General features: G+C 35.9%; 2 protein-coding genes across 4 annotated transcripts; both read left to right on the top strand.

The window, feature by feature from the left end:
• The first annotated feature begins 2,175 nt into the window (after positions 1-2,175).
• gpbar1 (G protein-coupled bile acid receptor 1) lies at positions 2,176-6,201 on the top strand. Of its 2 annotated transcripts, none has more exons than XM_081367458.1 (2): positions 2,176-2,274; positions 3,820-6,201. In XM_081367458.1, exon 2 carries the CDS (start codon positions 3,883-3,885, stop codon positions 4,909-4,911), a length of 1,029 nt encoding a protein of 342 aa, XP_081223584.1. In that variant the 5' UTR covers positions 2,176-2,274; positions 3,820-3,882; the 3' UTR covers positions 4,912-6,201. The 2 variants fall into 2 exon arrangements, with proteins under 2 accessions (XP_081223584.1, XP_081223583.1); XM_081367457.1 differs by having other exon boundaries at positions 2,192-2,311.
• Positions 6,202-18,008: 11,807 nt separating this feature from the next.
• Positions 18,009-27,165, top strand: LOC308692066 (keratin, type I cytoskeletal 18). Of its 2 annotated transcripts, XM_081367766.1 has the most exons (8): positions 18,120-18,534; positions 19,396-19,478; positions 19,660-19,816; positions 21,214-21,378; positions 22,025-22,150; positions 23,148-23,389; positions 25,319-25,353; positions 26,717-27,165. In XM_081367766.1, exons 1-8 carry the CDS (start codon positions 18,184-18,186, stop codon positions 27,010-27,012), a joined length of 1,455 nt encoding a protein of 484 aa, XP_081223892.1. In that variant the 5' UTR covers positions 18,120-18,183; the 3' UTR covers positions 27,013-27,165. The 2 variants fall into 2 exon arrangements, with proteins under 2 accessions (XP_081223893.1, XP_081223892.1); XM_081367767.1 differs by lacking the exon at positions 25,319-25,353 and having other exon boundaries at positions 18,009-18,534.
• The last annotated feature ends 635 nt before the right edge of the window (positions 27,166-27,800 follow it).

Below are 27,800 nucleotides of genomic sequence, written 5' to 3'. Positions count from 1 at the left end.
TTGTAAAGTGTGTGGTCAGTAGCTGCTCTCTACACAGAATACGTGTGATCGTGAACTGGAAAGGGAAAGTAAAAAGCGAGCGTGCATTCTAAAGCGATTTCAATACCCCGCATATTGATATCTTCTCCCTGATACCCGCAAATTATATACAATATAATTACCCAACTGTACAACTGCAAGAGTACGCTATTAATTTTTTTTCTCCCCTCATGCTTTTTTTCCATCACCATGTCCCTTTAGGGGCTCCGTAGAATGCATCATTTAATTTTTTAATCATAGTATTCTAAATTGTGAGTATAAGTTTGCACCATTTGATTTAAAAATATCTATTAACAAATAACCTTTCAAAAGAATAGTTTCACTTCCTAACCATCATGTCGTTCCAAACTATCTTCTTTTGTGTTTCGCAGAAGACAGAAATGAAAACAATATTTACATTTTTGGGTGAGCTATCCCTTTTAGAGCTTTACATGTTCTCACATGGCCAAAAATATACTTCCAACAATCATGCAAGTTTGGAAACCGTTTGTTATGTGGCCATAACTCTTTCTGTCCAGGTGTCTGGACAACTCTGGCATCAGATGAGCGATATCCTCCATCCATAACTGTTTCACTTCTGACCACTCAGGAAAACAGCCACAGAATGTCCAAGTGTCCATTTCCTGTCCCTCATCCCACAATGCGTATTTAATTACGTAACACAGGCCTTTCTTTTTATGTGTTTTTCCTAGGTCTGTATGTGTTTGTGTGTTTCTGCACTTGTGACGCCGCGTATCTCAGGGATGAGGCCATCCGAGGGGAACCTGTGGAAAATGACACAGAGGCTGATAGATGTGTTTGCTGTGGCACCAGGCAAAGCAAGCCTGACTGCCGCCCGCCTGCTTTTTCTCAGCAAACTGAATGTTGTTCTCATGCATCACTGCTGTTAGAGTACAGTAGAGACCTTGCAGACTATGTACAGTAAGTAAAGAATGTTTGGATGTATCTAAGGTCTAAAGCATCTCAAGCATTTAAAATGTTGTCATCTTTTTTCTCAGCCTAATGTTGTTTTGTTCATTTTAATCTGAAAGATTTGAAAGTCACTGAAAGCAATTGCCATTTTGCATGTCACAGAACAAATAAACAATAACCTAATTTTTCATATCATATAGCTTCAGAAGACTTGAAATATAGTGCACGGCTACTTTTGTCCCTTTTGGAAGTATACACTAAAGTTCAAACATTTGGGGTCGGTAAGATTTGTTTTGTTTTTTTTAAGAATTTATTACTTTTATTCAGAAAGGATGCATTAAATGAATCAAATGTGACAGTAAAGACGTTTATAATGTTGCAAAAGAGTTCAATTTAAAATAAACTTGTTCTTTTCATCAGATAATCCTGGGGAAAAAATGTATTTGTACTAAAATATACAGTTTCCACAAAAATCAGTTTTCAACATTGATAACAATAATAATTATAGTTTATGATAAAAGTTTATAAGTATAGTTAATAATTGAAAATCAGCATATTAGAATGATTTCTGAAGGATCATGTGACACTGAAGACTGGAGTAAAGATGCTGAAAATTCAGCTTTGATCACAGGAATAAATTACAACAATATTAGTGTTTTTACTGTATTTTTGATCAAACAAATACAGCCTTAGTGAGCATAAGAGACATCTTTCTAAAACTTTTGAACAGTAGTGTAAATCACCATCTACTTTCACTGTAAATTATAAAAGACCAGCTCATACATTTTTCCTAACATCTCATTTTGTGTTTCACAGAAGAAAAAAGAAATTACCGGGTTGGAATGACATAAGGATGAGTAAATGACAAATATTTCCTTTTTGTGTGAACTAACCCATTCATTTCATTTTAAAAAACACTTAAATGTTAGAGTATATTCTACTGCATAGTAGTACAAATGTTGTGCAACACTCTTTTTAGTTTATACTAGTTGCACGAACTACCCCTTCAATGTAATTAAACTATTTTTATGATAGAAATATACAATTAGATATCAGCATTGCATGTTTCCATGCCTCCCACATCCATCTCATAAATCCAGTGTAAACTGTTGCTTCCTGAGTTGAAATACCTCTCTTGTGATGCTTCATGGCCGAAGTCAGAATGAGGTCACTGTCTCTTTAAGAAGCATCCTGCTGACTACTGTGAACACAACTCAGATCTCTGTCCGCAAATGCTGGTGAGAGGAGAGAGGAACACAGAAGAGTTCACATGTGAGAGAACCTCACAGGATCACTGATTCACACATGGCTGGAACATCTTATGTGAGTCTAATGTATGAAGATTAACATTATTTGTAAGGTGAGTATTTGACAGACATGTTTCTTTTAGTTGCACTGCCTCATTTCAAGTGCACTGGGAAACAAAAGTCTGATTTCTCTACTTATATTGCTTTGTTGGTTTTTTGTTTTCAAAAGAAAATTTTGCATTAAAAATGACTTGGGATGCACAATATATCAGTCACCATATTGGTACCGGCTGATATATGTTCTTTTTTAATGTTATCGTTGTCAGCCGATAAGAAAATGTGGCTGATATATTAAAGCTGATAAATAATAAATGATTTCCCTCAGCTAAGACACTTCAGATGTGCACTGTTCGCCATGATGGTTTTGAATTCCTTGAAATATGATTGGAATCACTTCAAAAAGAAAATACTGTGAAGTGCAACATGTGCAGCGCAAGTCTGTCATAGGCTACATAAAATTATAATGAGAACATTATAATTGTGTACTTAGGACATGGCTTTTAATGGTGAAACTTTTGTTTTTTGTAACCAGGTTCTCAAAAATTACATAAAAATTTGGAATTATATTTATAGGGCAATATATTGGTTATTGGCTTTTTAAATATAAAGTGAATCATTATCTTCAAGGGAAAAGACAACAGAAAGCAACACTGAACTTCAGTGTATTTACACCTTGAATGAGAAGGAAAGTTTGCTTGGTGCAAGTGATGGACATTTGATAGCAGTCATGCCACCATTGTTTAATACAAATGGAAACAAGAACCTATATGAATATTTAAACATTAGCCGAATGCAATTGTGCAGCACTGGCTTTTATGACCTATAAAAAGGTTAACGTGTTCCCTCTAATACTTTGGGGTCATGCAGCTTTGGTTGTGGTTTTTATCTGCATTCTCTGTCTTTACTGTGTCAACTCCAGCATTAGAAGTAGAGTAATTTTGAGTGATAACTGTGCATCATGATAAAGAAACATCCGATTTACTAGATGTTTTGACCAGTGGAAAGGTCAAATACTAAAAAAAGATATTGAATTCAAACTGATCAGATGTTAAAGGCATGAAAATTCTTAATTGACCCATATAGTTCCAAACCCATATGCTGTTTTTTTAGCAGAATCTTTCAGCAATTTCACAGCTTCACTGGCGGGAAAGATCTATCAGTGACTAATAACACATACTAATAAAAACTAAATTGAAATATAAAAATAAATAAAAAATGACAAACACAACACAATTACTAAAACTTTCAAATGAAAATATAAAAATAAAGACTAATTCAGACTATTGATTTAAAAATGGTACAGGAATGACATATAAAAAAAACACTGTTCCACAGAAATAAATAATAGCATATGAATTTAAATGAAAATGTTAACCATGAGAGTTTTCATTTTTTGTGTGACCTATTCCTTTCAGGAGGGTCAGATGTTAACTCTCATTCTGTCTTATATAAAAGGGAAGTAAAACAAACCGGTAGTGCTAAGATGAATGATTACGTCTCCAAGCAACTGAACAGATATAATAGGCAAGACCTGTTTACTATATTTTACTTATATTTTCAGGACTCTCACAGTGGATGGAGAAGGTTTAGTCTGGTTTAGTCCAGTGGGGAACAGCTCTTCATCATGAGTCCAGACGACAAGATGAGCAAAGAGAAACTGATCTTCTATCTGACAGTTCCACTCTCCACAATCATCATCTTCTCCAACCTCTTCATTATCATAGGCATCGCCTGCAACCGGCAGCTGCACAACACCCCTAACTACTTCTTCTTGAGTCTTCTGGTGGCCGACTTGTGCACGGGCATCACCCTGCCTTTCATTCCCCGCATGACATTAGACCGGCATCTGGACTTCAAGCACTGTTTGGTGATGTACATCTTCCCCAACTTTCTGTTCTTGTCGTTCCTCTTCAATCTGGTGATGGTGCATTACGAGCGATACCTGTGTATCGTCAGCCCGCTCCACCACAGCCAGTTCTGGGTTCACCGCTACTTCCCATTGGCCTTATTAACAGTTTGGCTCCCGCCGTTGCTATACGCATCCCTCCCTGCTTTTGGATGGAATAATTGGGTGGAACCCAATGCCAACAAGAGCTCCAACCCAAACGAGACGTTACTGAGATCAAACACAGTTGGTAACACTTCCAAAGAGGATGAGGTTTGCTCCTACAAACAGGTTTTTCCCAAGGCCTTCATTTACCTGGAAGTGTGCGGACTGGTTCTGCCGGCCATGCTGTCCATCGTGGGCATGATGGGACGGGTGTTGTGGATCGCACACAAGCAGCTGCAGAACATCTGCAAGCTCCACCGGGCCGTGGACCGTCTTCAGCAGCAGCAGCCGACGGACCACGAGCAGCAGCTTAACCTGCGTTACGCCAAATGCGTGGCCGCCGTGTCCCTCACGTTCTTGGTCTGCTGGGTGCCGTATATCATCTACCAACTCATGTCTGTGACGGCTCTGCAGAGCGGCGTGAGCTTGCCAAGCTCCTCTCTGTACATCATCATGTCCTGTACGGGAATCGGGAGCATGGCCGTCATTCCGCTGATACTGGGACTGGCCAACAAGCAGTACACTGAGCCCATCCGCATGGTGATGCGGAAACTCAGAAACCGCTGGAGAGGAGGACAGAACAACAGAGATATTGCGCTTTGACGAGTGGACAATGAGTCGTAGGATGTTTCAATTGATTGTTCTGTCATGCATTAAATGCTTTATATAAACTACTGTTTAAAAGTTTGGGGTCGGTAAGATCTCTTATGCCTGGTTCAGATTACACGATTTTAGCCCGATTTTGGCACGATCCATTTGACGTAGGGTGTCGTGGGGATTCGTAAACGACAACGGGCGTCGGGACGCAAGATTCGATCGTTTCATCTCGTAAAGTGTGTCATAGTGGGCGACAACCGATGCTTCACGACATCACCATAAAAAGACTAGCATGTTTAAATTTTTTTATGGTCCTCCACGACGGGTTGCGCCAAGAGTGAGTGAGTGAGTGTGTGTGTGCACGAGTGAGTGAGTGAGTGAGCGAGCGAGCGAGCGTGCGTGCGTGCGTGCGTGCGTGAGTGAGTGCGTTTGTGTGAGCGAGAGTGTGTGTGCGCGTGTGTGTGTGAATGCGTGTGTATATGTGCGATTGAATGTGTGCGTGTGAGACAGCACACGATGACTGGTCGGAAAGCAACGTGTAGTCTGACGTTTCTTGTCCACGACAAGACAAGATTTTAGGAGTCAAAATCGCGTAATCTGACACAGTGACTATCGTAACAGACAAGAAAATCGTGTAATCTGAACCAGGCATTATGCTCATTAAGGCATATTATAACTTTTTAACTGTATTGTAAAAGAACAAAACACTCTATTAGTTAGTAATCACATCTATTTATCCGAGGGGCTCAACAATAAGTTTGTCATGTTGACCTGGGAGTTTTGTGTTGCCACTGAAAATCTTACACTTCATCTTGTACATTTATTTTTATGCCTTGTAAACGTAAATGTTCAGTTTTCTGTGATGTGTTCTACGTTGTTGTTGCAAACTGTGCTGATTTGTCACCAAGATAACAAAAGTTACTTGTCATACTGATGGAAACATCAGTAAAAATATGTTGAAAACTACAAACCACTTAATAATGTTTTATGCTGTAAAAATGTGTTTATGAGTTTACGGAATGATATTATATATATATTTAAGCACATTCTTAATTTTGTACAAAAAAAAAAAACCTGGAGGATTTTTTTTTTAAATAACGTTAAAGGGTTAGTTTCCCCAAAATGGAAATGCTGTCATTACTCACCCTCATGTTGTTCCACACCCATAAGACTTCCGTTCATCTTCAGAACACAAATTAAGCTCTTTTTAATGAAATCTGAGTTTTCTGTCCATCCATTGACAGCTACGCAACTACCACTTTCAAACCCCAGAAAGGTAATAAAGATCATGAAAGTAATCCATGTGACTCAAGTGGTTTAAACTCAATTTTAAGAAGCGAAGCCAGTGCTTTGTTTGTGCAAAAAAAAACATAATTTACCACTTTACTTACAAAATATTATTCTCCAACACACATTCATGAGAGCAGAGCACCACAATGCATGCATTTTGTGTTGACGTGAGAGTAAACATTGTTGTGTGTTGTCTATCTATCTATCTATCTATCTATCTATCTATCTATCTATCTATCTATCTATCTATCTATCTATCATTACAAATTGAGGACAGTAAGCTAAAACATATTTGTTTGCCATACATTCATAATCTAAACATTTCCCACTGAGATAAAGCATTTACTATTAGACATACATTTTACGTCATAAAGTGAATAAATGAACAAATATGAGAACTTTAAATTGACCAATGGTTTAAGATGTGATCATAGATGTGGTCAGCTATTTCTGTGCCTGAGATAAGAGTGTTTTTCAGAGGCCCTTTACTCATACGCTCATTCCCAGAAACTGTCCTTCCGCTGCCAAATGCAGTGCACTAACATTGAATTCATCACGGTGGGGAATTGTTAAATGATACACTGAGTCTAGAGAAAGTCTTTTGAATATTGTGTGTTTGCATACTGTCTGTATGGCCCACAAGACAAAAGGCTAAAAATCACAAAGTAACTGTAAACAAGAGATATAAAGACAAATCGAGCTGTCCTGATGGTTTGTGTTGCAGGGTAAAATGTGAAATATGTCCAGTCCCTAGAGAACATTTCAGTAACTTCACAACAAACACTGGCCAAGACTCTCTAACGTTGATCATTACTCACATGTACATTTATATAAAGAAGAAAATATTTGCTTAATGCTTTTAAGTCTAACTCTTTGTTCCCCATAGTTTTGAAGAAGCTAAGGAAGGTCAATAGTGTACAGAGTAAAAAACCACAAACACACCCTCTTCCCTCCACCCACACACACACACACACATTTATCACTTGCACTTTCGATACCCAACACTTTCTTCCTTCTTACTACTCACAGAGCGTTCAGCTTTCAGAAGACAAATCATTACTATTGCTCATACTTACATTTAGGGACTGGAACCCCTGATCTTAACTATTAAATTTCAGTATATATATAGGCCTGGTTTCACAGACAGGGCTTAGATTAAGCTAGGATTAGGCCATCTAAGTAGCTTTTAAATACGTGCCTTAGAAAAAAAACACATTACTGGCGTGCATCTTGAGACAAAACAATGGCAGTGACATATTTTAAGACATGTCAGTGAAGATATGTCAGATATGTCAGAAAGCAAGTGTTGCTTTCAGTTAAAAAAGCTCAAACATGCATTTTAGTCTAGGGTTAGGCTAAGGCCTTGTATGTGAAACCGGGGGATAAACTTTTAAATATTTTTATGTTAAATATCTATATTGTTCCATAAAATATTTAGTTATTTTATTAAAGGGGTCGTATAATGCCCTTTTTACAAGATGTAAAGTAAGTCTTTGATGTCCCCAGAGTGTGAATGTGAAGTTTTAGCTCAAAATACCCCACAGATATTTTTATATAGCATCTTAAAATTGTCACTTTTTGAGGGTGAGCACAAACTTGTCTTGTGTCTGTTCCTTTAAATGCAAATGAGCTGCTACTCCCGGCACAGGACAGCTTGTGTCCTTTTACCTCACACAGACATGCACTGAAAATTTCTAAAACTTTTAGCCTTTTATGTTCAAACCGGAGTCAGAAAATGATAGAGAGACTCAAGACAACATGTAGAAGCAACAGGACGTTTCTGAATGGTTGATGAATTTATGTAGCTTATGTGTAGTTATCTTCTAGTCACTGATTAGCATATTCTGTCTTGTTAATCTATAAATTGTGTTCAGGGGGGGTGGGGTTTATGTAAATTTTAGGGTTAGTGATGTCACTAACCCGGGAGGAATGTCGTGTAGTCTCTACCAGCCGTTTGTTGTAGTCCTTAAAAAGCGATTTCTTTAAAAGCAAATATTTCCCTTTGCTTTGAACTTTGAGCGTTGTAACTTTGCAGATGTTGTTTATGCTCAAACAGCAACATTACACACTAACTAAAGTTAAAAAAGTTAAATCATACTCAACCACCCCTTTATTAACATAATGGTTTATAAACCAAGTACAATGTGAAACCCAATGTGATTACATTTTTATGAAAGAACGAAATATCGCAGTGTCCAGACTATACTCAAATTTAAAATAAATCTAAATAATAATACAAACCATTCAAATAAATACATAAAAATTTAGTATACAGTCTATTTAGGCTTTGACCTTTCAGTCTCTGAGGTTTTGATGAGCCTCTTCTTGGCTAAGAATAAGGGACAACAGTCACTCCTATTGTGCGTGGATGTTTGCGTAAGCTATGGTATGTTTATGAATATGAACGGCACATGTGATATGATATTGTAGAAGAGCATTTTATAAACACCACCCCAGTGTTTTTAATACAGTGTCTGATGGACACTCTGATTTATTAAATGCAAACGTCAGAATGAATGAGCTTGAAACTATTTCGTCATGTCTGTTTTTTAATTTTTCATTTAAAAGCATTTTAAAGAGCTATAATTAACAGTATTGGACCTTGCCAGCGCTTATTTCAAAGTTATTTTGTATATTGTGTATAGATATACACATACACACAGATAGATATTGTATAGATATTGTGACAGACCTAGATTTTTTTTTTTTTTTTGCAATTTGCTTGATTAATTATTTCTGGAAAAAAAACTATATTTTAATGATGATCTAAAAAGTTGTTTCTGGATATTAATCTAGGTCTTATAGGCAGAATTCTGCCATCTGCTGGTGTGCGTGCGTGCGTGCGTGTGTGTGTGTTATTTGTACAACTATCTTTGTGAGGACCAGTTTGAGTTTTAGACCACTGGAGTGAGGACAAAGAGAGTACAGTGAGGACATTTTGGCCACTCCTCACTTTCTGAGACCCCTTTAAAGGCCTGTTTGAGAGTCAAGACTTGGTTTTAGGGATATGGTTATAATTAGGTTAAGGGTCGGTTTAGGGTCAGGGTTTGGGTTAGGCACTTAGTTGTGATGGGTAAGGTTAGGGTAAGCGGCTAGAGATTGCATTGTGTCAATGAATGTCCTCATAAAGATAGATGTACAAGAGTGTGTGTGTGTGTGTGTGTGTGTGTGTGTGTGTGTGTGTGTGTGTGTGTGTGTGTGTGAGAGAGTGTTTGGTGTCACCCCTTCATATCTACATTTGTGGCTTATTTTGTTTGCTAAACTCTACAAATGCTGTCTGCAGCAGTCACACCTCATGTGTGTGTGAACATTTGTTTCACATTGCATTTGTGCTCTAATACTAGGCCTTTCGTTTCTGTTTGAGAGAATTATGTTGCATTTATGGATTTTATTAAAACAATGAACTTACTAAAAAAAAAATCTTAATTTTTCGCCTTTCCCATTCCTTTTCAATGTGGGCCCGGACCCCCGAAGACCACGAGTGTGTTTTTTTTTTTTTTTACATACCTTCAGAACAATCAAATGAAGCCCGTTTTTTTGTTTTTAGATAGATAATGTAACAAAAGTCACAAAATCCCATGCCACTGAGATTAAGAAAACTATTTTTATTTTTATTTTTTAATGAGGGAAACATCAAATGGAGTCCGCAAATATTATATATATATATATATATATATATATATATATATATATATATATATATATATACATACATACATACACACACACTTTTCATAAGGGTGATGAGTGAATCACAAAAACATGTCATATTTATCCCTAAAATCAAAACTATTTAATTTTAAAAATAAATTTTTATTATTATTATATTTGTATTTAAAATGACTTAAATTGTTTTCCATTGCAAACCATTCCCAATGTGACATATTAAAGGATTAGTTCAGTTTAAAAAAAAATTTGCTGATAATTTTCTCACCCCGATGTCATCCAAGATATCCATGTCTTTCTTTCTTCAGTCGAAAAGAAATTAAGGTTTTTGAGGAAAACATTCCAGGATTTCTCTCCACAGAATGGACTTCAATGGCAACCAACTATACCAATGTTCAAAGAAGGTTCAAATGTCAGAATCAATGCAGCTTCAAAGTCTCTAGACGATCCGAGTCAAGAAATAAGGGTCTTATCTAGTGAAACGATCTGTCATTTTCTAAAAAAAAATTAGAAACTAATTTTCTATATATATATACTTTTTAACCACAAATGCCAGTCGTTGTACCATCTCTGAGAAGCACCACGTATTACGTCATCACGTTGGAAAGGTCACGAAAAAAAATAACAAAATAATAATAATCAATTAAAACAAAGATGTCGGACGATTGTGAAGTTGGAGGAGAAAATGAGATGGACCTTTTTGAACCGGAGTACACAGACAAATAACTTAGACAGATGACGTGACGCGTGACCTTTCCAACGTGATGACGCAATGTGTGGCGAATCTCAGAGATGGTACACGATGAGCATTTGTGGTTAAAAAGTATATATATATTTTTTTTTTTAGAAAATGACAGATCGTTTCGCTAGATAAGACCCTAATTCTCGTCTGGGATCGTGTCAAGCCTTTGAAGCTGCATTGAGACATACATTTAAACCTTCGAACCGTTGGTTGCCATTGAAGTCCATTACATAAAGAAAAACCCTGGAATGTTTTCCTCAAAAACTTTAATTTCTTTTCAACTGAAGAAAGAAAGACATGGATATCTTGGATGACATCAGGGGTGAGTAAATTATCCGCACTTTTTTTTTTAAAGTGAACTAATCCTTTAAGCATAAGAAATGTTTTAAAAATATTATAATATGAATATTTCAAAAAGCATAAATAAAAGGCAGTGCAAAAAATATAACAAAACATAATACCTGATGAATACATATTTTACTATTTAAAATGTGCTATTTTTTTCCCCATTACAGTTATGCATCATGGTAATAAAAACTGGCGAGATTTTCTTATGGTGGTGATGACCAGAAAACTTAAAGGGTTTCATAAGATTCCCCCATTTAACGGTTTCCTCTCATCTGTTGAGAACTGTATATTATATTCACTTGTATCATAAAATCCATCTGCACAGAAATGCATCCCCCAAAAAAGCAGGTGCATCCTAGAGCCAGTTTAATTCAGGCCATTTATTGTGCTATGACCCTTCATCTGAAAACCACATCCAATAAGATCCAATATTGTAAAGGTGCTTTCATCAATGACAGCACAAGGGTAGCCACAAACCAGAATTTAAGATTAGATTATTTTACTCATCCGTGAAGGATGAGTGTATTGTGACTGAAAAGGTAACTAGATCCAAATCAGATACACTTGACCAAAAGCAATACTCATCTTTTTTTATCCGTGTTTGTTCTGCTCTCCATCATCTTTATTGCAAGCGGCAGGAACCTCATTCTGGGCCGCCAGTTTCAGGATGTTATCTTTCTCTGTGCTTCTCTGGGTCTCCATGCTCAGAACATTCCGGCTTGGGATTGAAGCTCAGCAGATCTTCTGCTCAAAGAAAGAAATAGTTCACTCATTTGATCACACTTATGTCAGATCTTTTAAAGAACATTGAAAATTTTCATTATTGATTTTTTGCTCAGCCTGTCAATATACACATTATAGTACATGAGGAATCAACAGGTGGAAAAGTTGTCGGATGTGATTTATCTCCCTGAGAAACATTATATGTCGACTGGCCTGAGCATCTGGGATCCTTTGAGTCGGAATGATTTACGCTAGACTAATACAGATTTATACAACCAAATGCCTACAGCTGTTAGATCTACACCTCTGAGATAAGCTGAGCACAAACAGACAGTGATCTGTATTAAAACAGACTCTTTCCTAAATGATAATCATGCATTTTCCTAGAAATGGAGCCTGTATTTTGAGGAGAGCATGCATTAGTATCTCTATGTGTACACACAGACATGTCTGTTTGATTCAAACAGTAGCTTATGGGAGTTTAGAAGTCTGATCCATTCCTGAATGTCCCGTTTAAGTCATTTATGTTCTTATCAGAAGTCCATAATCTTGTCATAATTCAGTTCAGCAGTGGATTCTGATGTTCATGGGCCGCTCCATGTCGTTTATCAGTTCATAACAGACTAATCTTTGTCGCTCTTTGTGAGACTAAAGCTCTACAATGTTTAGTCTCCAGTCTCCAGTGCTTTGTTTACTCCTGATTTTTCCGCACCTGTGACAAACGATTTGTGACCTATGGCATTTATGGCATGCAAACAATGGGTTATATCACACACTCAGTAGTCATATTACATACCATGAAACTACTTCTCTTTCCATAAAATATATTTAGTTGTACTTACAAATTAAATTATAATCATGGGAAGCTGCAGAACTGTGTCAGAAAGCTGTAAAGAACTGTGAAACTGTGTGAGATTGCAACTGATAGGGATCTCTGAGGTCAGATAACACAAAAGCATTGCACGAAATATGTTTTTCTGCTCACATAAATAAGTTACTGGGAAGAAAAAAAGAAAACTGTTTAATCACATCAAATTATCAAAGTTGTTACCAGAAATATACATACATGTCATAAAAGAAAGATGAGAAATTTGCCATTCCAGAGGCAAATATATGATTTTTGAGAGAAAACTTCTATTAATATTCCAGACTTTTAATAAATGAGCACAGCTAAAAAAATGGCCGGGCCTTACATTATCAATCAGCCATTTAAAAATAAGTAGGCCTACTATAGGCCTACTGAACTGAAAAAAACGATAAAAAATGTATTTCACCGAATCGGTTCAAAAACTATTCAGTGATTATTTTACGTCACGTCGTAATTAAGAAATCAAAATTGTTGCAGCCATGATTTAACTCATAAAACAAAGTAATTTATTTTACAATAAACAGTAGCCTACAAACATTCATTTACATCACTCGGCTGAAAAGGCTGAGCATTTTAATAAAAGCTATCCGCATGCGTGTTGACATTTTATTTGAAACATTTTGTTATTCAACTATTAAAAAGTAGCCTACTATCAAAACTTACTTTTCAACTGTTCTCTGTTCAGTGAGTAGACTGTTTTGACTCAAGAACGGATTCAGTAAGCTACGATTCACGCATCGTTCAGACCGCTTTAGAGAACCAGTTGAAACAATGTATTGTATGAATGTAACGTTACCCTGTATGATCCCTGAACAGAGAACTACAATCCAATCCTTCATGATTCCTGAAGAACGTTTCTTGTGTGTAACAGAAATCAAGCGTTCTCTGCTGCCCTCATGTGGCCAAATGTGGAAAGTCACACTTCAAGAGATGAAATAAATAATTGGGAAGAATGATCACATTATTCTAAAGATTATTAGAAATATAAAATGCACTTTAATTATTTGAAAGCACAAAAGAATGTGGGCTACATAAATTTACATTCAAACACGAGTCAGCCATACAATTAAGGTATTTGAACTGAATGGTTGAAGGATCAGAGGATTTTTCATAAATGGCAAATTGGGGGCAAGTTGTAAATTTTAAAAATTCATCAGATTTATTAAAAATATTAGTTGGCCGGAACAATAGTTATTATTATTGTTTTTTGTTTCATCATTTCACAAAAAATTTTGTTATCACAACGTTTTTCTTTTGTCAAATCAACTTATAAAATGAATGTGGTTCAGATAACATATTTTGAGCTTCTGTTGATTAAACCAATCTCATTCTTTGTATTAACTTAACTTACATTTTTAGTTTCAATGAACTGAAATTTAAGGCAAACAGGTTACTTGTTTAAGTTAAGCCAACAATAATTTATAGTGTATACTTGCATTAAGCTGTTTCATGGTAAGTTCCTTACCATGAATGTGACAACTTACCCCATAAGCTACTGGGCCTTGTTTTCACAAAAGGTCAGTGTGTGTTCAATTCAACTCAATTTTATTCCTGGGCTATAACGGTGTAGGCCTAAAAATTTCACGTTTTTGTAGACAAATATACCAAAAATTGTCAAAAACAATGAATGTGTTTATAGTTACATTTTATATTTTTGCTATGTAATAACTTTATGTTTCAAAGTTGTTTTACTGATTATATTTTGATGAAAAGCCGTTAGGCTGTTTGGTGTGACAACTTACCCCATGGGGGGGCTTGGTGGTATGTAAAAACAGATATTGCATCACAATAAGTGTAATTGTGATTGTCAAGACATTTGGTAACTAAATAGAATTGTATGAAGTTTAGTGACAACATGTTACAATGTTTACATTGTACAATGACTGGTAGGATACAGTTTTTATTATTGCTTGACAAAAATTTCAAGATTTCAATTTCATTCTTGTGATTTGATTCCGATTTTGATTCAATATTGACTAATTTGGATACATGTTTATTTTAAATTTTATTTTAAAAAATAATCTCACCTAATGCTGTAAACATAGAGGGCCCAATCTGCTGGTATTATTAAAGGTTAAAAATAACAAATTAAATTAAATATAATGCAGTTTTTGTTATAATAACAATTATTTAATGACATAAGTAAAAAAATATATATATATGTAATATAGTGCTCAGCAAAATCTCCTCTCTAGCTATTTTTTCTATTCAATTAACATGCTATGGTCATTAAATGGCTTTCCTGAGGTAAATGTAACGTTATGTGACATAATTGTTCTCCTGCTGTTATATTGACCTCTTTCCGTGGTTGAAAAACACTAATTGGTCGATATTATGTATACTTTCGGTAAGTTGTACTGCATCTTTAAATAAAAAAGTAACAGATGATCGGTTCACGTGCACTTGAACTGAGGCGCTCAGCGATCTGTCATGTCACTTACAAGCGCCAAACTGAATTTCGTAATAAAATTGACGGAATCTAAGTGCTGAGAATAAGTTTAATATTAAAAGTACCTCTTTGCTCCGCAATTTTTCTGTGCGTGAGAAAACGGATGTGTGGCGTGAGAGCGTGTGAAAAGTGTCAAATGCGTGAGTCACGCTCAATGCGTGAGAGTTGGCAGCCCAAGCAAAACCTAATTCTTAGAATGAAATATTACCTTGGCGTTTTCTTGACAGATGTTCTGAGACAACCAGCATGCTTATATTTACTTTTCTAATAACATTTGAAATGTTTACTTTCATGAATTTAAATTTCCTCCACAAAGTGATAATTCACCCAAACATGTAGTCACCTTCAGGCCATCCAAGATGTAGGTGTCTTTTTTTTTGTTTGTTTTTTTTTTTTTACTAGAACAGTAAAGAAGTTTTTAGCTGAAACCAGGGTCCTTGGTGATTCATATAGGCCTAATGCATGTCAAAGGCTCCCTCACTTTGAGTGAGTAAAACATAGGCCATGCAGGCAAAACAAAATGAACACCCGTGACTCCTGGTGATACATTGACTTATTATTAGGCGAAACAATCGGTCTGTGCAAGACACTGACCACTATTTACAAAATTATTACCTGTAATCAACAGACAGGGCAAACGGTCCTTAGCGCGTTCACAGCACTCTGCAGCGCGAGCGAGCTTCCTGTGGCATTAAGTATGCGCCTGAGCAAACTCACCTGTGACCAGCTGCGTTTGTTTACATGTTTGTATTGTTCATCAAAGTGGAACTTACATGTGGGTGGATGGATGGATTTACTCCTGGATGCCGCAAGCTATATAAAAAAAAATCAAGTTTACGTTCACTTCGTGATCTCAATCGGGAAGATTGACTTTTTACAGATTCCCAATGAGCTCCTGCACACACGTCATAATGCGACCGGAAGCTCGCCCAGCTTTCTGAAGATCGGGACGGGAGGAGGAGATTGTTCCAAAAGGTAGATCAACTCGCGCAGACATCCCTCCTCCTAACCTTCTACATTCATCTTTCTATGTATTTTTCTATTTCATTTCATGGACAGCATGCCAAGCCTTTACCTATATCTTTTCATAATGATAATATGAACAAGCGAATTCACAACTGTACTATTCCGATGTGTTTTATATGCAATAGCAGACTAACTTGCTTGCAGGTTACTCGTGCATTTGCGAGATTACTTACATACAAATTGTAGGCCGTTACTGATTTCAAATTACATGATGAAATTGTAATTTGTAATTGCAATTACATTGCAAATGTTATAATCTGACATTTTTGAAATTTTTTGATCACTTTTAGACTAGGGTCAAACTGGGGTTCGTGAAGAAACTGCAGGGGATTCATAAATTGATAAATCTAATAAGTAATCATAAAAAAAGTTTAAAATATATTTTTTAAGTAAAAACAAATCCAAATATAATACAAAAAGATGTGACCAATTTCCCCTTTGAAGTCAATAGGCTTTTTAGAAGATAGAAAAGATCAATAGTGCCCAGGAGTAAAACAAAAAGACACTTTCTTTTATTCCACGTGCTCTTAAATTGTTTTATAAATAACGTACAGGTTATATTGTATGAAGCCTGTATTTCAGATTTTTCTGTGTATTTACTCCACCTGTTTGTTTTCTTTTTTTATTTGTTCTAAATTAGGTACATATTAAAGGGGTCATATAATGGTACATGCACTTTTACAAGTTGATTGCACTGAAATGTCTGTTGGCAGTGCCTGTACACAACCATCCTATCATGATAAAAATCCATCCAGTGGTTTTGTTTTAATCTCCTTATATGTTTGACCCTCTCTGAAATCAAGCCGTTCGATATTGTGACGTCATAAGATCGTACGCCCCTCCCGCTATTGTGATTGACAGCTGTGTTGCAACACAAGACCCGCCCTGAGTGAGCTGTGACAGCCGTCTTAGTAGTCCGCCATTGTGGATATGCTGGAGCAGAATGGCGTCTAAGCGATTGTGGTGTTCTGTTCTTAGATGAAATAAGGAACACAGCAGTAATTTGGATGTTCCTAAATCCGAGCCGTTGAAGAGTTTTGTTTTTGAAGCGATATGCCCAAAGGATTGACGCGGGGATTCCCTCACGGGGATTCCCCACGATCGTCCATGCTTTCATGTTTGCGCGAATCATTTCACACCAGACAGCTTTACAAACGAGAAAAAAACGGATCGGTACCAACGTGTTCCTGCTGAACCTCCAGAAAATGTGAGTGTAATGTTTTATTAACCTTTATATTAGTATTTATAATAATCTATGCGAAATTTGCAAACCTTGCTGCAGGCTTCACAATGAATGCATCTAAGGTTTACACTCAGGGTACATTACGGCATGTTTTCTATGTACGACCTTCTCAATATAATTCATAATCCCACGTTTATAATGAACAACGCGTGGTTATTGTGTTAGAAACGGTGTACGCACAGAACAGAGGGGCGTGGTGAGCAAAGCTCATTATCATTTAAAGACACATGCACTGAAACGGCGTGCTGAAAACAGAGCTGTTTTTGACCAGGTAAAATTAGTGTTTTCTTACAATACTAATGAGAATTTTTAATTAAAGTATATTACAAACTTTTAATTTAGACCCTAAAGAATCATATTAGCTTGTACAAAAATGGCATTATATGACCCCTTTAAGGTTGTCTTGAGTATGTGTTATGTTTGATACATTTCAGGGTTTTGTTCTTCAATATCCTACCTTCTCAAACTCTAAATAAAACTAACTAAATTACTAAATTTAGCTAAATTAAATTAATTAACTAAGAAAATCAATATGAACAATTGACTGCCATTGTATTAATAACATGTAATCATGTAATCTATAAAAAAAAAAAAAAAAAAAAAAAAAAAAAAAGTAAATGTAGTCTGAGCAGTATAAAATGTAATATAATTACAATATACTCAATTTTTGGAATCTGTTCATGTAATACATAATCAGCCCAGCACTGTGCAAAAAAATTCTCTACTAGTTTGTTTGTTTATCGTCTTTAGGATTTTGCATTTGCAAACAAATGAGAGAGGTGCAGCCGTAGACAGACCAATCACTGTAGAGAGCTGAGTCTATATATAGCTGCTCCCAAACCCCTCTCACACTACTACCTGCTGCAGGTAAAACAACGGACCGTGTCTCGCAAACACATTCAAAGGCACCTCTAATCTGCACCATGTCGTTCAAGGGCCCTTCCAGGAGTTTCTCCAGCTCAAGCCTGTCTGGCAGCATGGGCTCAAGGAGCAGTTTGTTTGGGGCTTTTTCCCCATCCACTATAGGGAATCTGGCAAACGCACTGCGTCCGCATGTGCAGATCAACAGCAACACTTTGCCTCCTCTAGATGATAAAGAGACCATGAAGGGTCTGAATGACCGTCTGGGGGATTACCTGTCGAAAGTGCGACTGCTGGAGGAGTCCAACAGTAAACTGGAGGAGCAAATCAAAGAGGCTCTGATGAGAAAAGGAGCGGAGACCGGCAGAGACTGGAGCCCATATGAGAAGATCATTGCTGATCTGAGAAACCAGGTGAGCAAATAAAAGGGTTTGTTAGGCATCCATGCATGCTTTTTTATCATAATGTACACAGACAATGTTTGGACACACCCGACTACTACTTTCCTCATTTCAGAATGATAGTAAAGCCATCAATATGAAATAGCACAGTGGAAGTATGGAGTGACCAAACAAATTGCATATATTTGAGCTTCAGCAAAAGCTCTCCACCCTTTAGATTCCAGCTCTGCTCACTTTCTCAACTTCATGAGATGCAAGCTAATGCTGGACTTATCCATTAAAAATTACATTTGAAATTAAAATGTCATTTCAAGCATATAAGTGTGTCTAAACATTTGGAAAGCTTGTAAGAACAACTTTCTAACATTATATGCTGCAACGACCTTTAAACTTTTAATGAGAATGTATTAAATTAATTGAATATTCAATTGGTTTAATAAAATATAATATTGTTATAATGCATTTTTAGTTAGTAATCTTTTTTTAACCAAGTAAAGAGTCACATTTTTCACTGGTGACCTCGCCAAAAGCAGCAAAAGATAACTGTTGTCGAAATATCAATAAGAAAGTTTAAAAGAAAACTGGGTGCATTAAAAAGGGCCACAAAAACAAATACTACATGAACTGCTTTCACGCAAGAGATACATAAAAATCTTACAAAAATATAATGCATATACTTATTACTACAGGAGCTTTTTTTACATATATTTTTTATGAGATGTAAAGATTTAAAAAAAGAAAATACCGAGCTATTATGTATAAAAGTGTATTTGTTTTATATTTAATTATTTGTCTAATGACAATTGTAGAATTTGGGGGGGGTTATTTGCTGTATTGAGTCAATGCGAGACAATGATATCATTGTGTTTGTAGATCCAGGAAATGAATTTGGACAATGCCAGACTGTTTCTACAGATAGACAATGCGAGACTGGCTGCTGACGATTTCAAAGTCAAGTGAGATATTTATTTATTTATTTATTCTCTTATAATAAAACAATTTAAGAAATGTATTAAGTTTTAACTCAATGCAAATATACAGATATTCCATATCATGTTAAAAAAAAAATCCTGTATCCTGTAAGTGTGACATACGCCCTGTAGTCTCTCATGTAAATGAACTGTCCCGTCCGGGCAGGTTTGAGTCAGAGCAGGGTATGCGGCAGGGGGTGGAGCAGGATCTTGCTCGTCTCCGCAAGATGCTGGACGACACTTACATGGGCCGCATGCAGCTGGAGAGCCAGATCGAGTCTATGAGAGAAGAGCTGGCGTTCCTAAAGAAGAGCCATGATGAGGTATACGCCTTAAACACACTATTCAACACTGATTAAACACCTACAGATGTACTACTCATGGTTTGTTTGATCTGTGATTAATGAGAATCCAACAGCCTTCTAGTCAGCAAGAAGTAGTAGTTAACAGATTTTTAACATTAATGTTTAATAAACTTAAAATATATTATTTTATATGTATAATCAATTCAATTGTAGACCTATCATCAGTTTTTAGGATGTTATTCATAATGATTCGTTATATAATGAGTCCTGTAGGCCTACTTTTGTCTGATTTCTGACTTTCTGACAAAGGTTGATTCAGAAACTTATTTATTTATTTAATTTAAAGGGGTTGTATGTAGAATTCAGAAACCCTTGTTATTAGCGACACCGGTGGCCATTAAGTGAACTGCAGCCAGCAGCTTAATTGCTTGTGCGTGCACATGTAACGCACAAGAGACTGATCGTGATTCTTAGAAGTAAGAAGTTGGAAATACCTTTGCAGCGATATACTGTTAACAAACAGACAGCAGTGAGAAATCAGCAGTTAAGAAAGCATCTGTGAATATGTTTGACTTTGTACAACAAACTCTGCAATTCACCCGTATCATGCCAACATGATGAGGTAATAAAAATGACACGTTGATAGTTTGATTATTAAGTATATTTTTGAGACTAGATCTGGATATGTGAGACTATTTGAATTAGTTAGAATTAATCCCTTTTCTTTGCATGACACATTGACATTACAGGACAGAATAGCTCTTTCGGCATTTTCCTGAACATAAGCATTTGTTTCATGTGTCAAAAGAGCGGCCTAGGAAATCGGGGAAGGCCTCGTTTTTTTTTTTTTTTTTTACAAGCTGTTCACACTTAAGCAATAAATAAAGTAATTAATGCATGGAAATTCCTCTTGGCTATAAAAAAGTGATTAATACATGGAAATTCCTCATATAGCCCCTTTAACTTAATATTTAATTTAAATGTAGGCCTATTTATGTATTTAGAAATGCCTATGGGGAAATATATATATATATATATATATTCCCAAACTAAGACGTGCTAAAAAAAAGTTGGCAGTCACCATAAAATCAATAGGTGTGTGCGACTTGAAACAGCGCTGCGCAGACCAATCGGTGTATGACATTAAAATACCACGAGAGATTCGAAAGCACACAGAGCCGTCTGCTCTCTAATCGTTCACGCCACTTTGATGTCATACAACGATCGATCTGCACAGCGCTGTTTCAAGTCGCACACACCTATTATTTAAGCCTACTGTCAACAGATCTTCCCACCTGGTTTCCAATGCTTTAGGGCAAGCGTTAAACAAACTCAGTTATCTAGTAGCCAAACTGTTTCCAGATCCTGTTATTATAAACCGTATATCTAAAGTCATTTATCATTTTATTTCACAGGATGTTGCCAACCTGAAGGGCCAGATCAGCGACTGTCAAGTCAATGTGCAAATGGAGAATAAAAACAGTCCAGACCTCAATGACACCATTAGTAACATCCGCAAGCAGTACGAACGAGCTGTACAGAAGAGCCGCGAGGAAACTGAAGCCTGGTATCAAAACAAAGTCAGTTGTATTGTGCATTCTTCTGTTGTCTCACTCTGTTTTTCCAAACTGTTGGCACTTTCTGTCCATACACTATGCTTTGGTGTCCCATTACATGGCACTTTTTATGATGTAGGCACTATTAGATCTATTAGCTAAACTGTTATTTTTACATTAAAATGATCCTAGCATGAATATCACATCATTTTCAACACATAAAATGTCTGTATCTCCCATTAATTTGCAGATTTTGGCCTGTTTGCAATCTCATTCATCTCTAAACAAACATTTGCTCTCAGTCAAACTAGCACTTGGGATCATATTACCCTTTCTGACCTACTTTTATTTATAATGTTTTAATCCATCCAATGATTTATTTATTATCTAAGGATTTATGTATAGTATACAGTATACATGTATATATATAGTATACTATGAATAAGGGTGCTAATTTATATTTAGAAAATTCAGCAAAAATGGAAAATCTCATATAAAATATATTTAAAACAATTGTACCTTCAAAGAAATGAAGCTTAAGCACATCTTTGTTGTGACCCTATTTTACACCCTATGGGAAAGTGCCTATTATTTAGGAGAGCTTTGTGCATAATTATAAGGCGGACCTATATTATCATGTGTCCTGAATATCTTGTTCCTCTCTATCCAGTTTGACAACATCACAGCTGAGGTGACTCAGAACACAGAAGCCCTGCAGACAGCAAAGACTGAGCTGAATGAGCTGCGCAGGCAGAGACAATCTCTAGAAATTGACCTGCAGGCTCTGCACAACATGGTACGGTACACCAATTACACTAATTATCTGCTTGACAAATCATTCTGCATTCTACACAGTCAGCGCTCTCACCTGGCAGACATGTGCATCCTTCAAACGATTATGAAATGTCCCATGCTTGTCTTCATGCATGCATGTCATCTGAACTTACACATTATCTTTGTGCATCCATGTGTTTTCTAAACCATGAGAAAATAGAAGCTGACAAACAAAGTGGTTTGTCGAGATTTTTTGGACCTAAAGCAGTCATGCACAAAAATGTTCACAGAACTCTGATGCGCATACTTTTATTAATATTATTTCCCACATTTTAGAATAATTGCAAATATGTCTATGAATAACACAAATTGAAACATAACATGAATTTAAAGCCATTTAAAAGGTTATTAAGATTATGAGAAAAATAATTTCCGTCAAGTGTGTCCAAACTTTTCTTCTTCTGCTTGATCGCTTGAAATGTGATTGCAAAAAAAATGTTCCGATGCCTATCTCTGTGCATGCATGTCATCTGATTTTACACATTATTCCTGTGCACCCAACTGTTTTTTTAAAACCATGGGAAAACAGAATCTGTTTTTATACAGTGGTTTGTCAAGATTTGTTTTTGAACTTGGCTGAAGCACAATCCTGCACAAAAATGATTGCATAACTTAGTAAAAACGTTGACGCACACACTTATTCTTTATAATTGCTTTATTATTATTTCCCACGTTCATTTTTAACTCAATGCATTGCAGATATGCTATTCCATATCATGTAAATAGATCAATACTGTTTAATTTTCCATATTTTAGAATAATAGTAATCTATAAAAAAAGTAATTATAAAACCAATAAAGTTAATAAAATATAATTTATTTAAAATATATATATATATATTTTGTCCATATAACTAATTGCAAGCATTTAAGCAGAGGCCTTTATTTCAAAAGGTTATTAAGATCATGAGAAACATTAAGTGTGTCAAGTGTGTCCAAACTTTTCTTGGTGCCTTGCAGATTCGTTCTCTCGAAGATTCGCTGCATGAAACTGAAGCACGTTACGGTCAGGAGGTCAATGGCCACAACTCTCAAATCATGCAGCTGGAGAGTGAGCTGGGACAGGTGCGTGCCCAGGTGGAGCGTCACACGGCCGAGTACGAGGCGCTGCTCAACATTAAGTCCAAACTCGAGGCAGAGATCGGCAGCTATCATCGTCTTTTGGAGGGTGTTGTTGACGACAATAAGGGGGACAAAGACAGGTAAGATGGAAAGTTTGTTAAACAATGAGATTCAAAAAATGGATGGCGAAAAAATATTCCAGCTCAATGCTAGACTCATCCATTATACTTAATCGCCTCAAGTCCCTAATGAGCTGAATCATTTGTGTTTCTTTTTTAAAACTACAAAAGCTGTCACTGGGTTGATACCCTTTCAAATGGTACACCTTTGTACCTTGTTTATCCCTAAAGGGTGCATATTAGTACCTAAAGTGTGCATTTTTGCACCTAAATGGTACATATTAGTACCTTTCGAAAGGGTACTGTCCACTGATCTCTATAGAATGACATTATATAGATCAGTGGTACTGTCCCATTTGTACCATATCTTTTTTTCTTTTTTTTCTTTTTTTTCTTTTTTTTTTTAGAGTGTGAAGCCTGAAGCCCTTATAAAGAATCAATACTACAATCTTAAAAATAAAGGTTCTTTATTGGCATTTATGGTTCCATGTGGAACCTTTAACATTTATAGAATCTTTACATTGCACAAAAGGTTCTTTATAGTGGAATTAAAAAGTTCTCCACACACAAAGAGGAATAAAAGCATTCTTTGTGGAACTCAAAATGATTTTTCAAAAAAAAAAAAAAACTTTTATTTTTAAGAATGTACCAGTTAGGAAAGCATGGGCAATATATCAAAGGTTCACAATATTTTCAAGATATATAAAAGTATTGCTATAATTTGATAACATTATGTAGACAACTTTAGTGCATGTTCATGTTGACTTTAAACATTGTAAAAAAAAAATGGCGTTAGAGTTGGTTGGTTCGATTCATTTTCGTGCATCAGTCCGTTTTAACAATCTTTCTATTAAAAAAAATGATTAAAGGAATAGTTGACCCAAAAATGAAAACTGGCTCATAATTTACTCACCCTCAAGCCATCCTAGATGTATATGACTTTCTTCTTTCAGCTAAACACAATCAGAGTTATATTAAATAACTATATAATAACTAAATAAATCCTGGCTCTTCCCAGCTTTGTAATGGCATTGAATAGAGCCTAAGTTTTTGAAGCTCCAAAAATCGCATCATATTTGTAAGAAAAATATCCGTATTTAAAACTTTATTAACTATAATCACTGACTTCCAGCAACGGCCGTACTCGCGTTCATGAGAATCGAGTTCCGGCAGAAGGATGACCTCTGACCCAGTGCATGACGTAGGCATTTTTTCTCTTTTCTTTAATTTTATTTGAAACTTCTCGATTTTAGACTTCTAATTCTTGACCGGCGTTTTCTTTTGCTCTATCCTTTAATACTTTTATATTATTTAATATAACTCCGATTGTGTCCGACTGAAAGAAGAAAGGCATATACAATATAGGATGGCTTGAGAGGGGGAGTAAATTATGGGATAATTTTTGGGTGAACTATTCTTTAAAAGGTGTGTATATATATATATATATATATATATATATATATATATATATATATATATATATAGGAAAATATTGCTGTTTGTTCACATGTTTTGATGTAGTTCAGAACAAATACAAAAAGCATGTTTAATTTTGAAAAGCATTTGGTCACAAATTGCAATGTGCACATCACACAATATTGCTGTGTCCATACAGCATTTTCCCTGGTGAGCTGCCCATGCAAATCTAGCATATCTTTCCATGGTGAAGTCACGCTAACAAACACAAGGCTCAAACTCTTTCCCTACAGGCTTGTGAGAAACATGTCCCAGCAAGCATTTGTCTTTTAAAACAGACATCACTTAAACACCATAGACAATGAGGGGGTCACGTCCCCCCCTGGTATGCAGAAAAGTGGTCGCCCAATGTGGGTTTTTCAGTGAACGATCCTTAACAACAATCCACCCCAGTCTTGAATAATTAGTTGCATCCTTTCCCCACAAGTACCTACATTTGTGCCACTCTCTCATGTTTTCTCTTCCCTCCCACAGAGAGGAATTTTCTTTAGAGCAGGCGTTGTATGCAGGTGAGTACGTGACGTGTAGATTTTAGGCATCGTCGTTCAGTTTGAGTTAACAAACGCTTGCCTAACCCACATCAAGCTTGTCTTCATACTAATCATTACTCACTGCTCTACGGTCTCACACAAACGAGTAATCAGTGCTGCCTGAGCCCTCGCTGGCCAAATATACATGCATCAGTCACACTGTTTGTTTCTCACTGCTATCCTCATGCAAATATGTTTGAAGATAATCATCTTTATAATTTGTTAAAGAATCAAAAGGGTAATTCTACAAAACTAGTACCATATATATATATATATATATATATATATATATATATATATATATATATATATATATATATATATATATATATATATATATATATATGGTACTAGTTTTGTAGAATGACCCTTTTGATTCTTTAACAAATTGTAAAAGCCTGATGCTTTAACCCTGATGCAATTACAAAAGTTGCTTTCTCAACTAATATATACAGCACCAGGGCTTGACATTAACTTTTTTGCTCACCAGCCACTGTGGCTAGTGGTTTTCCGAAATTACTAGCCACTCACCATTTTCACTGGCCACAATTTTGACATTGATACCATGGGGAAAAACCACCATATAGATATTTTTAATATTATCTCATAATTTGTTAGCAGGAATATTAGGCTGCTGTCACTTTAAGACCTGACACATGGACCCATTACACTGTTAAACTTGGTTTTCTTTCTCAACTGTTTACCTTAATTTAAAACATAACTGTGTTTAAGTGAATACTCGCCAATGCCGGCATTTTGACATTATTTTGTGTGTATTTGACTGTTTAAGCAGCGAAAAAGAACTCAATTTATTACTGAGAGGCGGCTTTATGTGCGTGTATTTTGGGTGTGAGAACCACATCTGCAGGAATGAGTAAAATTATGCGCAATCTCACGCTTAAATTCAAACCCTGTAACACCAACAATATTTATCATCGGGAGCAAATGAATCGAGTGAGTAAAGGGACGCAGTGTGTGTGTAACTCGTTGTCGGAGAGATGAGAGCGTGAGAAAACGCAGCTGGAATCCTGTATCTATTCTGCAGAACACGAGTATTGGAAGGGTTTCAGATATTTCAGCATCGCTATGTATCAAAACAAATCTGTATTTTTGACAATACCGCATTGCACTTAGTTTATTATTTCAGATGCCTTTTTAAAAGATTACAATTTGGCGGGTTGGTGGGTGTTATGTCAAGCCCTGTGCAGCAGTTAAACATTAATGATTTGTTTGCTTCTAATGTTTTTAGAGAACAATAACTACTACTTTTTTGTGTAAGCTACATAAATGTAATGAATTACTAAAGACTGACTCTAACCTCCAGCCTACGTTCTGTCTCCAGCTCCTCCTCTTCCGTCTTCCGTAGGTCTTAAGAAAGCCATCATCATCACCCAAGAAATAGTGGACGGAGAGGTGGTCTCTCAGAGTGAACTTGAGCAGAATCATACTAACCACAACAGCCAGGACGTTTTTGGGGAGGAAGAGGAGTTAGCAGAACTACAGGAGATAGTGGAGGCAGAACTACAGGAGATAGTGGAGGAAGAACTGCAGAAGTCAGTAGAGGTGTTGGTGGAGAAAGAGAAGAAACCCGATGAACAGAAGGAAGATTCTCTAAATGTGGAGGAAGAGAACGAGTGACTTTCTACTGCTGCTCTTACATTTCTCTTCCTAATCTTATAGCCTGAGGGGTTCTTCATCTCTCTTTCTTTCCTTCCTGCTCAGTTTATTATTGTGAAGACCATGAATCTCTTATCATTCTACTGTGCCACATTAAAACAAGTATGGGCCTCATTTTCTGGTCAGTGTTGTTATTTTATAATGTACAGTACATTTAGGTTAGAAAGTTAGGGTTAGTGTATATATATATATATTAAGAAATTAATACTTCAGCAAGGCAGATTAAATTGATCAAAAGTGACAGTGTAAACATTTATAATTTTAGAAAAGATTTCGGTAACACTTGAAGCCTGTATAATGCAATATTTTCAATGCATTAATTATGCCTTGTATTGCACCTTATAATTAATTATATGATCTCATGTATAATTGTAACCACAGTTACAATATTTGTCTATTCATTGCATGGAAATGCATTAAAACACATGACAAACAACCAATTTTAGATGTAACAAGCGATTAGTGAAAATATAATGCATTTCAACTTCGGTTACAATTATTTATGAAAAGATATAATGAATTATAACATACATTATGAATACCTTATAGTGCATTATTTCTGTTATTTTGATCTCCTGGAAAAATAAATCACTGTTTCCACAAAAATATAAAGAGGCACAACTGTTTTTAACATTGATAACAAAAAGAAATGTCTCTTGAGCATCAAATCCGCATATTAGATTGATTTCTGAAGGATCATGTGACACTGAAGACTGGAATAATGATGCTGAAAAACATCACAGGAATAA

Source organism: Scardinius erythrophthalmus (assembly GCF_964197995.2).
Source record: "Scardinius erythrophthalmus genome assembly, chromosome: 6".
Lineage (NCBI taxonomy): Eukaryota > Metazoa > Chordata > Actinopteri > Cypriniformes > Leuciscidae > Scardinius > Scardinius erythrophthalmus.
This window is presented reverse-complemented; position numbering and strand designations above follow the sequence as displayed.